We start from the raw sequence: 13,584 nt of genomic DNA, 5'->3' as shown, positions 1-13,584 counted from the left end.
ACACTGAACATGATACGTCGACACTGTTGTACGTTCAACACTTGTGGACGTACAACCACTGATGTACGTCAACACTGAGTACTTCAACCAACTTTGTAGTACGTCAACACTGTGGACGTCAACACTGTGGACGTCAAGCACTGGTGTACCGGTCAACACTGAGTACTTCAACATGATGTACGGCACACAACACTTGTGGACGTCAACCAAGCTGATGTACGTCTAACACTGTGTACGTCACACTGGTGGACGTCAAGCACTGATGTACAGTCAACTACTGTGACGGCAACACTGAGTACGTCAACACTTGTGAGACGTCAACGCACTGATGTACTGTCAAGACTGTGTACGTCAACACTGTGGACGTCAACACTGTGGGACGTCAACACTGTGTATGTCAACACTGTGGACGTCAACACTGTGGACGTCAACACTGTTTAACGTAGGCACTGTGGACGTCAACACTGTGGACGTCAACACTGTGGACATCAACCCTGTGGACGTCAACACTGTGGACGTCAACACTGAGTACGTCCAACACTGTGGACGTCAACACTGTGGACGTCAACACTGTGGACGTCAACACTGAGTACATCAACACTGAGTACGTCAACACTGTGTACGTCAACACTGTGGACGTCAACACTGTGGACGTCAACACTGTGGACGTCAACACTGAGTACGTCAACACTGTGGACGTCAACACTGTGGACGTCAACACTGTGGACGTCAACACTGAGTACGTCAACACTGAGTACGTCAACACTGTGGACGTCAACTACTGAGTACGTCAACACTGAGTACGTCAACACTGTGGACGTCAGCACTGTGGACGTCAACACTGTGGACGTCAACACTGAGTACGTCAACACTGTGGACGTCAACACTGTGGACGTCAAGACTGTGGACGTCAAGACTGTGGACGTCAACACTGAGTACGTCAACACTGAGTACGTCAACACTGTGGACGTCAACACTGTGGACGTCAACACTGTGGACGTCAACACTGTGGACGTCAACACTGTGGACGTCAACACTGAGTACGTCAACACTGTGGACGTCAACACTGTGGACGTCAACACTGTGTACGTCAACACTGTGGACGTCAACACTGAGTACGTCAACACTGTGGATGTCAACACTGTGGACGTCAACGCTGAGTACGTCAACACTGTGGACGTCAACACTGAAGTACGCCAACACTGTGGACGTCAACACTGTGGACGTCAACACTGTGGACGTCAACACTGTGGACTGTCAACACTGAGTACGTCAACACTGAGTACGTCAACACTGAGTACGTCAACACTGTGTACGTCAACACTGTGGACGTCAACACTGAGTACGTCAACACTGAGTACGTCAACACTGAGTACGTCAACACTGTGTACGTCAACACTGTGGACGTCAACACTGAGTACGTCAATACTGTGGACGTCAACACTGTGGACGTCAACACTGTGGACATCAACCCTGTGGACGTCAACACTGTGGACGTCAACACTGTGTACGTCAACACTGTGGACGTCAACACTGTGGACGTCAACACTGTGGACGTCAACACTGAGTACGCCAACACTGTGGACGTCATCACTGTGGACGTCAACACTGTGGACGTCAACACTGTGGACGTCAACACTGAGTACGTCAACACTGTGTACGTCAACACTGAGTACGTCAACACTGTGTACGTCAACACTGTGGACGTCAACACTGAGTACGTCAATACTGAGTACGTCAACACTGTGTACGTCAACACTGTGGACGTCAACACTGTGGACGTCAACACTGAGTACGTCAACACTGTGGACGTCAACACTGTGGACGTCAACACTGTAGACGTCAACACTGAGTACGTCAACACTGTGGACGTCAACACTGTGGACGTCAACACTGTGGACGTCAACACTGTGGACGTCAACACTGAGTACGTCAACACTGAGTACGTCAACACTGTGTACGTCAACACTGAGTACGTCAACACTGTGTACGTCAACAGTGTGGACGTCAACACTGAGTACGTCAACACTGTGGACGTCAACACTGTGGACGTCAACACTGTGGACGTCAACACTGTGGACGTCAACACTGTGTACGTCAAAACTATGGACGTCAACACTGAGTACGTCAACACTGTGTACGTCAACACTGTGGACGTCAACACTGTGGACGTCAACACTGTGTACGTCAACACTGTGGACGTCAACACTGTGGACGTCAACACTGTGGACGTCAACACTGTGGACGTCAACACTGAGTACGTCAACACTGTGGACGTCAACACTGTGGACGTCAACACTGTGTACGTCAACACTGTGGACGTCAACACTGAGAAAGCCAACACTGTGGCGTCAACACTGTGGACGTCAACACTGTGGACGTCAACACTGAGTACATCAACACTGAGTACGTCAACACTGTGTACGTCAACACTGTGGACGTCAAGACTGTGGACGTCAACACTGTGGACGTCAACACTGAGTACGTCAACACTGTGGACGTCAACACTTTGGACGTCAACACTGTGGACGTCAACACTGAGTACGTCAACACTGAGTACGTCAACACTGTGTACGTCAACACTGTGGACGTCAACACTGTGGACGTCAACACTGTGGACGTCAACACTGTGGACGTCAACACTGTGGACGTCAACACTGTGTACGTAGGCACTGTGGACGTCAACACTGAGTACGTCAACACTGTGGACGTCAACACTGTGGACGTCAACACTGAGTACGTCAACACTGAGTACGTCAACACTGAGTACGTCAACACTGTGTACGTCAACACTGTGGACGTCAACACTGTGGACGTCAACACTGAGTACGTCAACACTGTGGACGTCAACACTGTGGACGTCAACACTGTAGACGTCATCACTGAGTACGTCAACACTGTGGACGTCAACATTGTGGACGTCAACACTGTGGACATTAACACTGTGGACGTCAACACTGAGTACGTCAACACTGAGTACGTCAACACTGAGTACGTCAACACTGTGTACGTCAACACTGTGGACGTCAACACTGAGTACGTCAACACTGTGGACGTCAACACTGTGGACGTCAACACTGTGGACATCAACCCTGTGGACGTCAACACTGTGGACGTCAACACTGAGTACGTCAACACTGTGGACGTCAACACTGTGGACGTCAACACTGTAGACGTCATCACTGAGTACGTCAACACTGTGTACGTCAACACTGTGGACGTCAACACTGTGGACGTCAACACTGTGGACGTCAACACTGTGGACATCAACACTGTGGACGTCTACACTGTGGACGTCAACACTGTGTACGTCAACACTGTGGACGTCAACACTGAGTACGTCAACACTGTGGACGTCAACACTGTGGACGTCAACACTGTGGATGTCAACACTGAGTACGTCAACACTGTGTACGTCAACACTGAGTACGTCAACACTGTGTACGTCAACACTGAGTACGTCAACACTGTGTACGTCAACACTGTGGACGTCAACACTGAGTACGTCAACACTGAGTACGTCAACACTGTGTACGTCAACACTGTGGACGTCAACACTGTGGACGTCAACACTGAGTACGTCAACACTGTGGACGTCAATACTGTGGACGTCAACACTGTGGACGTCAACACTGTGGACGTCAACACTGTGGACGTCAACACTGAGTACGTCAACACTGAGTACGTCAACACTGTGTACGTCAACACTGAGTACGTCAACACTGTGTACGTCAACACTGTGGACGTCAACACTGTGGACGTCAACACTGTGTACGTCAACACTGTGGACGTCAACACTGTGGACGTCAACACTGTGTACGTAGGCTCTGTGGACGTCAACACTGAGTACGTCAACACTGTGGACGTCAACACTGTGGACGTCAACACTGTGGACGTCAACACTGAGTACATCAACACTGAGTACGTCAACACTGTGTACGTCAACACTGTGGACGTCAACACTGTGGACGTCAACACTGTGGACGTCAACACTGAGTACGTCAACACTGTGGACGTCAACACTGTGGACGTCAACACTGTGGACGTCAACACTGAGTACGTCAACACTGAGTACGTCAACACTGTGGACGTCAACACTGAGTACGTCACCACTGAGTACGTCAACACTGTGGACGTCAGCACTGTGGACGTCAACACTGTGGACGTCAACACTGAGTACGTCAACACTGTGGACGTCAACACTGTGGACGTCAACACTGTGGACGTCAACACTGTGGACGTCAACACTGAGTACGTCAACACTGTGTACGTCAACACTGAGTACGTCAACACTCTGTACGTCAACACTGTGGACGTCAACACTGAGTACGTCAACACTGTGGACGTCAACACTGAGGACGTCAACACTGTGGACGTCAACACTGTGGACGTCAACACTGTGGACGTCAACACTGAGTACGTCAACACTGAGTACGTCAACACTGAGTACGTCAACAGTGTGGACGTCAACACTGAGTACGTCAACACTGAGTACGTCAACACTGTGTACGTCAACACTGAGTACGTCAACACTGTGTACGTCAACACTCTGGACGTCAACACTGAGTACGTCAACACTGTGGACGTCAACACTGAGGACGTCAACTCTGTGGACGTCAACACTGTGGACGTCAACACTGTGGACGTCAACACTGTAGACGTCAACACTGTGGACGTCAACACTGTGGACGTCAACACTGTGGACGTCAACACTGTGGACGTCAACACTGTGGACGTCAACACTGTGGACGTCAACACTGTGGACGTCAACACTGTGGACGTCAACACTGTGGACGTCAACACTGTGGACGTCAACACTGTGGACGTCAACACTGTGGACGTCAACACTGACTCTTACTGATCACATACACCTGCTGCTCGATGTCTTCATTCTGACATGTTTGGTAACTTTTATGTAATGAGATGTGTGTGTGTGTGTGTGTGTGTGTGTGTGTGTGTGTGTGTGTGTGTGTGTGTGTGTGTGTGTGTGTGTGTGTGTGTGTGTGTGAGTGTGTGTGTGTGAGTGTGTGTGTGTTTGTGTGCGTGCGCGTGAGTCAATAGGCTCCGTGAGTGCTGGGCAACCCATCAGACAATCACAAGTGAGATACAATGAGTGAGGTGCATCATAAAGCCTTGGGAGATGCGTGACCAGCCTCCCAGTGGGAAGAGAAAGATGAGAGCTGACATTCAAACTATTGATTGATTTCTCAACCTTTCCGTTGATAGCTGCTATGTGCACTTTGCTGTCAGTAGTTACCTTATCATTGTGTACGAGGCAGTGAGGTCCAGCTCCTGGTGCCCGGCTTCCTAGCCGTGTTGTACCTGTTGCGTTACAACATAACTACTCGGACTTAGAAATTGTTTGTTAACACTGGTGAGGTGTACACCCTGGTGAAGTTAACACTGGTGAAGTGTACACCCTGGTGAAGTTAACACTGGTGAGGTGTACACCCTGGTGAAGTTAACACTGGTGAAGTGTACACCCTGGTGAAGTTAACACTGGTGAAGTGTAACCCTGGTGAAGTTAACACTGGTGGGTGTACACCCTGGATGAAGTTAACACTGGGTGAAGTGTACCCCCTGGTGAAGTTAACACTGGTGAAGTGTACACCCTGGTGAAGTTAACACTGGTGAGGTGTACACCCTGGTGAAGTAAAACACTGGTGAGGTTAACTACCCTGGGGACGTTAAACGTATTTGTGAAGTGTACACCCTGCGTTGAAGTTACACTGGTGAGGGTGTACACCCTTTGGTGAAGTTAACACTGGTCGAAGGTGTACACCCTCGGTGAAAGTTAACACTGGTGAAGTGTACCCACCCTGGTGCAGTTCAACACTGGTGAGGTGTACACCCTGGTGAAGTTTAACACTGGTGAAGTGTACACCCTGTGTGACACCGTTAACACTAGGTGAAGTCTACACCCTTGGTAGAACGTTAACACTGGTGAGGTGTACACCCTGGTCGGAAGTTAGACCACTGGTGAAGTGTACACCCTGGTGAAGTTAACACATGGTGAGGTGTACACCACCCTGGTGAAGTTAATCACTGGTGAGGTGTACACCCTGGTGAAGTTAACACTGGTGAGTGTACACCCTGGTGAAGTTAACACTGGTGAAGTGTACACCCTGGTGAAGTTAACACTGGTGAGGTGTACACCCTGGTGAAGTTAACACTGGTGAGGTGTACACCCTGGTGAAGTTAACACTGGTGAGGTGTACACCCTGGTGAAGTTAACACTGGTGAGGTGTACACCCTGGTGAAGTTAACACTGGTGAAGTGTACACCCTGGTGAAGTTAACACTGGTGAGGGGTACACCCTGGTGAAGTTATCACTGGTGAGGTGTACACCCTGGTGAAGTTAACACTGGTGAGGTGTACACCCTGGTGAAGTTAACACTGGTGAAGTGTACACCCTGGTGAAGTTAACACTGGTGAGGTGTACACCCTGGTGAAGTTAACACTGGTGAAGTGTACACCCTGGTGAAGTTAACACTGGTGAGGTGTACACCCTGGTGAAGTTATCACTGGTGAGGTGTACACCCTGGTGAAGTTAACACTGGTGAGGTGTACACCCTGGTGAAGTTAACACTGGTGAAGTGTACACCCTGGTGAAGTTAACACTGGTGAGGTGTACACCCTGGTGAAGTTAACACTGGTGAGTGTAACACCCTGGTGAAGTTAACACTGGTGAGGTGTACACCCTGGTGAAGTTAACACTGGTGAGGTGTACACCCTGGTGAAGTTAACACTGGTGAGGTGTACACCCTGGTGAAGTTAACACTGGTGAAGTGTACACCCTGGTGAAGTTAACACTGGTGAGGTGTACACCCTGGTGAAGTTAACACTGGTGAGGTGTACACCCTGGTGAAGTTAACACTGGTGAAGTGTACACCCTGGTGAAGTTAACACTGGTGAGTGTACACCCTGGTGAAGTTAACACTGGTGAGGTGTACACCCTGGTGAAGTTAACACTGTGAAGTGTACACCCTGGTGAAGTTAACACTGGTGAGGTGTACACCCTGGTGAAGTTAACACTGGTGAGGTGTACACCCTGGTGAAGTTAACACTGGTGAAGGTGTACACCCTGGTGAAGTTAACACTGGTGAAGGTGTACACCCTGGTGAAGTTAACACTGGTGAAGTGTACACCCTGGTGAAGTTAACACTGGTGAAGGTGTACACCCTGGTGAAGTTAACACTGGTGAAGTGTACACCCTGGTGAAGTTAACACTGGTGAGGTGTACACCCTGGTGAAGTTAACACTGGTGAAGTGTACACCCTGGTGAAGTTAACACTGGTGAAGTGTACACCCTGGTGAAGTTAACACTGGTGAGGTGTACACCCTGGTGAAGTTAACACTGGTGAAGTGTACACCCTGGTGAAGTTAACACTGGTGAAGGTGTACACCCTGGTGAAGTTAACACTGGTGAGGTGTACACCCTGGTGAAGTTAACACTGGTGAAGGTGTACACCCTGGTGAAGTTAACACTGGTGAAGTGTACACCCTGGTGAAGTTAACACTGGTGAGGTGTACACCCTGGTGAAGTTAACACTGGTGAAGTGTACACCCTGGTGAAGTTAACACTGGTGAAGTGTACACCCTGGTGAAGTTAACACTGGTGAGGTGTACACCCTGGTGAAGTTAACACTGGTGAAGGTGTACACCCTGGTGAAGTTAACACTGGTGAGGTGTACACCCTGGTGAAGTTAACACTGGTGAGGTGTACACCCTGGTGAAGTTAACACTGGTGAGGTGTACACCCTGGTGAAGTTAACACTGGTGAAGTGTACACCCTGGTGAAGTTAACACTGGTGAAGTGTACACCCTGGTGAAGTTAACACTGGTGAAGTGTACACCCTGGTGAAGTTAACACTGGTGAGGTGTACACCCTGGTGAAGTTAACACTGGTGAAGTGTACACCCTGGTGAAGTTAACACTGGTGAGGTGTACACCCTGGTGAAGTTAACACTGGTGAAGTGTACACCCTGGTGAAGTTAACACTGGTGAAGGTGTACACCCTGGTGAAGTTAACACTGGTGAAGGTGTACACCCTGGTGAAGTTAACACTGGTGAAGTGTACACCCTGGTGAAGTTAACACTGGTGAAGTGTACACCCTGGTGAAGTTAACACTGGTGAAGTGTACACCCTGGTGAAGTTAACACTGGTGAAGTGTACACCCTGGTGAAGTTAACACTGGTGAAGTGTACACCCTGGTGAAGTTAACACTGGTGAAGTGTACACCCTGGTGAAGTTAACACTGGTGAAGTGTACACCCTGGTGAAGTTAACACTGGTGAAGTGTACACCCTGGTGAAGTTAACACTGGTGAAGTGTACACCCTGGTGAAGTTAACACTGGTGAGGTGTACACCCTGGTGAAGTTAACACTGGTGAGGTGTACACCCTGGTGAAGTTAACACTGGTGAGGTGTACACCCTGGTGAAGTTAACACTGGTGAGGTGTACACCCTGGTGAAGTTAACACTGGTGAGGTGTACACCCTGGTGAAGTTAACACTGGTGAGGTGTACACCCTGGTGAAGTTAACACTGGTGAGGTGTACACCCTGGTGAAGTTAACACTGGTGAAGTGTACCCCTGGTGAAGTTAACACTGGTGAAGTGTACACCCTGGTGAAGTTAACACTGGTGAAGTGTACACCCTGGTGAAGTGAACACTGGTGGAGTGTACACCTGGTGAAGTTAACACTGGTGAAGTGTACCCTGGTGGAAGTTAACACTGGTGAAGTGTACACCCTGGTGAAGTTAACACTGGTGAGTGTACACCCTGGTGAAGTTAACACTGGTGAAGTGTACACCCTGGTGAAGTTAACACTGGTGAGGTGTACACCCTGGTGAAGTTAACACTGGTGAGGTGTACACCCTGGTGAAGTTAACACTGGTGAGTGTACACCCTGGTGAAGTTAACACTGGTGAGGTGTACACCCTGGTGAAGTTTAACACTGGTGAGGTGTACACCCTGGTGAAGTTTAACACTGGTGAAGTGTACACCCTGGTGAAGTTAACACTTACACCTGGTGAAGGTACTGGTGAGGTACACCCTGGTGAAAGTTAACACTGGTGAGGTGTACACGCCTGGTGAAGTTACACTGGTGGAGGTGTACACCTGGTGAAGTTAAACACTGGTGAGGTGTACACCCTGGTGAAGTTAACACTGGTGAGGTGTACACCCTGGTGAAGTTAACACTGGTGAGGTGTACACCCTGGTGAAGTTAACACTGGTGAGGTGTACACCCTGGTGAAGTTAACACTGGTGAGGTGTACACCCTGGTGAAGTTAACACTGGTGAGGTGTACACCCTGGTGAAGTTAACACTGGTGAGGTGTACACCCTGGTGAAGTTAACACTGGTGAGGTGTACACCCTGGTGAAGTTAACACTGGTGAGGTGTACACCCTGGTGAAGTTAACACTGGGGAGGGGGTGAAGTACACTGGTGAGGTACACCCTGGTGAAGTTAACACTGGTGAGGTGTACACCCTGGTGAAGTTAACACTGGTGAGGTGTACACCCTGGTGAAGTTAACACTGGGGAGGTGTACACCCTGGTGAAGTTAACACTGGTGAGGTGTACACCATGGTGAAGTTAACACTGGTGAGGTGTACACCCTGGTGAAGTTAACACTGGGGAGGTGTACACCCTGGTGAAGTTAACACTGGTGAGGTGTACACCATGGTGAAGTTAACACTGGTGAGGTGTACACCCTGGTGAAGTTATCACTGGTGAGGTGTACACCCTGGTGAAGTTAACACTGGTGAGGTGTACACCCTGGTGAAGTTAACACTGGTGAGGTGTACACCCTGGTGAAGTTAACACTGGTGAGGTGTACACCCTGGTGAAGTTAACACTGGTGAGGTGTACACCCTGGTGAAGTTAACACTGGTGAGGTGTACACCCTGGTGAAGTTAACACTGGTGAGGTGTACACCCTGGTGAAGTTAACACTGGTGAGGTGTACACCCTGGTGAAGTTAACACTGGTGAGGTGTACACCTTGGTGAAGTTAACACTGGTGAGGTGTACACCCTGGTGAAGTTAACACTGGTGAGGTGTACACCCTGGTGAGGTGTACACCCTGGTGAAGTTAACACTGGTGAGGTGTACACCCTGGTGAAGTTAACACTGGTGAGGTGTACACCCTGGTGAAGTTAACACTGGTGAGGTGTACACCCTAGTGAAGTTATCACAGGGGAGGTGTACACCCTGGTAAAGTTATCACTGGTGAGGTGTACACCCTAGTGAAGTTATCACTGGGGAGGTGTACACCCTGGTGAAGTTATCACTGGTAAGGTGTACACCCTAGTGAAGTTATCACTGGGGAGGTGTACACCCTGGTGAAGTTATCACTGGTGAGGTGTACACCCCGGTGAAGTTATCACTGGTGACGTGTACACCCCGGTGTATGTTGACCAGACCACACACTAGAAGATGAAGGGACGACGACGTTTCGGTCCGTCCTGGACCATTCTCAAGTCGATTGTGCTGGAGGAAGGTGATGAAGGCAGTAAATAGGCAAGAGAGAGGTGAGGAGCAAGGCAAAAGGTACGAAAGATAAGGTGTAGTAGAGGGGATAGTAGTAGGAATAAGAACTGCAGAAGGTTCATTGGCCCATACGAGGCAGCTCCTATTATAACCATCGAATGAGAAGGGGGATAGTAATAGGATAGCAAGGGAACGTAAGAGAAAACAATGAACAGAAAAAAAAGAAAAGGGAAGAGAAAGAAAGATAAATGGAAGGGGTAAGCTTATGTTAGGTCACGTTTGTTAGAAAGATTAGAGTATATACTGTGAAAGGGAAGAGTCCACAGCAACAAAGCCAGGACTCAAGTTCATGTTGGGTACATTGTGTATAAGAGCCGATTCTACAAGACGGCGTCTGTGTAGAGTAGAGGCAGGAAAGATTATTTTGGAGGAAGACCAATCAATGGGATGATTAGAATCCCTCACATGGCAGAAGAGAGCATTGTTAGTGTCTGCAGACATAACACTTCTCTTGTGTTCTTTAAGTCTGTCATTCAGTGTACGGCCAGTTTCGCCAAAGTATTGGAGAGGACAAGATGAACAGGAAATAGAGTAGACACCAGCAGCATTAGAAGCAGGAGGAGCAGTGTGAACTAGATTGCTACGAAGTGTGTTAGTTTGTCGAAAGGCGAGTTTAATGTCAAGAGGACGAAAGGTATTGGTAAAAGTTTTGAGTTCAGATATGAAGGGAAGACATAGTACAGTGCTAGTAGTGTTGGAAGCAGGTTTAGGATGAAAGAAATTTCGTTTAGCTTGAGAGTGGGCACAGTTGATGAAATGCAAAGGATAACCAAGGCGAGAGAATGATTTGTAGATAAAGGCAATTTCAGAATCAAGAAACTGAGGGTCGCTGATGCGTAGAGCGCGGAGGAAGAGAGAGACGAGGACACTTTTCTTAACAGAAGGAGGATGGTAGGAAAAGAAATGAATGTACATGCCACTATGCATGGGTTTATGGTAGACAGAGAAAGAGAACCCAGACACAGAGCTGTGAACATGAACATCAAGAAAAGGAAGGAGGGAATTAGATTCCCACTCAACTTTGAAATGGATAGAAGATTAACTTCACCGTCATCCTGGTGTAGTTAACACAGGTGAGGTGTACACCCTGGTGATGTGTACACACGATCAAGGTGTACACCCAGGGGAGGTGTGCCCCCAGGGGAGGTGTGCCCCCAGGGGAGGTGTGCCCACAAGGGGAGGTGTGCCCCCAGGGGAGGTGTGCCCCCAGGGGAGGTGTGCCCCCAGGGGAGGTGTGCCCACAAGGGGAGGTGTGCCCCCAGGGGAGGTGTGCCCCCAGGGGAGGTGTGCCCCCAGGGGAGGTGTGCCCACAAGGGGAGGTGTGCCCACAAGGGGAGGTGTGCCCCCAGGGGAGGTGTGCCCCCAGGGGAGGTGTGCCCACAAGGGGAGGTGTGCCCCCAGGGGAGGTGTGCCCCCAGGGGAGGTGTGCCCCCAGGGGAGGTGTGCCCCCAGGGGAGGTGTGCCCAGAAGGGGAGGTGTGCCCCCAGGGGAGGTGTGCCCCCAGGGGAGGTGTGCCCACAAGGGGAGGTGTGCCCCCAGGGGAGGTGTAGACAGAGGAACAGTGTACACTCCAGCAAGGTGAGGGCTACGGTGGCCGGAGCATCAACCCTCCACCACCGTATTGATGTTCGATATTAGCGTGTTGCCAACAGTACTGGCGGGGGGGGGGGGCAGGTGTGGCCTCACCCCGTGGTCAGGGACTGTCCGTTAGTGGCCAGGGACTGCCCGTTAGTGGCCAGGGACTGTCTGTTAGTGGCCAGGGACTGTCCGTTAGTGGCCAGGGACTGTCTGTTAGTGGCCAGGGACTGTCCGTTAGTGGCCAGGGACTGTCTGTTAGTGGCCAGGGACTGTCTGTTAGTGGCCAGGGACTGTCCGTTAGTGGCCAGGGACTGTCTGTTAGTGGCCAGGGACTGTCCGTTAGTGGCCAGGGACTGTCTGTTAGTGGCCAGGGACTGTCCGTTAGTGGCCAGGGACTGTCTGTTAGTGGCCAGGGACTGTCCGTTAGTGGCCAGGGACTGTCTGTTAGTAGCCAGGGACTGTCTGTTAGTGGCCAGGGACTGTCTGTTAGTGGCCAGGGACTGTCTGTTAGTGGCCAGGGACTGTCCGTTAGTGGCCAGGGACTGTCCGTTAGTGGCCAGGGACTGTCTGTTAGTGGCCAGGGACTGTCCGTTAGTGGCCAGGGACTGTCCGTTAGTGGCCAGGGACTGTCTGTTAGTGGCCAGGGACTGTCTGTTAGTGGCCAGGGACTGTCTGTTAGTGGCCAGGGACTGTCCGTTAGTGGCCAGGGACTGTCCGTTAGTGGCCAGGGACTGTCTGTTAGTGGCCAGGGACTGTCTGTTAGTGGCCAGGGACTGTCTGTTAGTGGCCAGGGACTGTCTGTTAGTAGCCAGGGACTGTCTGTTAGTGGCCAGGGACTGTCTGTTAGTAGCCAGGGACTGTCTGTTAGTGGCCAGGGACTGTCTGTTAGTGGCCAGGGACTGTCTGTTAGTGGCCAGGGACTGTCTGTTAGTGGCCAGGGACTGTCTGTTAGTGGCCAGGGACTGTCCGTTAGTGGCCAGGGACTGTCCGTTAGTGGCCAGGGACTGTCTGTTAGTAGCCAGGGACTGTCTGTTAGTGGCCAGGGACTGTCTGTTAGTGGCCAGGGACTGTCTGTTAGTGGCCAGGGACTGTCCGTTAGTGGCCAGGGACTGTCCGTTAGTGGCCAGGGACTGTGAGTTTATGATCAAGAGCTGTGAGTTAGTGGCATGGGCCATGGGCCACTAACCCTCTCCTTCCCCCTCTTCAAACATCCCTCCTCTCCCACAATCTCCTCTCTCTCGTTCTCTCTCTCTGTCTCTCTCTCTCCTTCTCTCTCCGCGAAACTGCTAAATAAGATTATGGACAACACGGCCAGGTAACCAGGTATCAACCAGGCCAATATTTAAGACCTGAACATGTATATCCCCGCGGTGGGGGACGGTCAAATGCCGATTTTTCTTAAAGTGTCGGAGTGTCATTGGTGACTTCGACTAACCTATGACACTCCCCCAC

At 50.4% G+C, this 13,584-nt stretch overlaps 1 protein-coding gene across 1 annotated transcript; it reads right to left on the bottom strand.

Moving 5' to 3' along the window:
- Positions 1-12,236: 12,236 nt before the first annotated feature.
- On the bottom strand, positions 12,237-13,307 carry LOC138367599 (mucin-21-like). The gene has a single exon (XM_069329317.1). It carries the CDS (start codon positions 13,305-13,307, stop codon positions 12,237-12,239), a length of 1,071 nt encoding a protein of 356 aa, XP_069185418.1.
- Between the last annotated feature and the right edge of the window lie 277 nt (positions 13,308-13,584).

The sequence above is a fragment of the Procambarus clarkii genome, chromosome 22 (assembly GCF_040958095.1).
Source record: "Procambarus clarkii isolate CNS0578487 chromosome 22, FALCON_Pclarkii_2.0, whole genome shotgun sequence".
NCBI lineage: Eukaryota > Metazoa > Arthropoda > Malacostraca > Decapoda > Cambaridae > Procambarus > Procambarus clarkii.
This window is presented reverse-complemented; position numbering and strand designations above follow the sequence as displayed.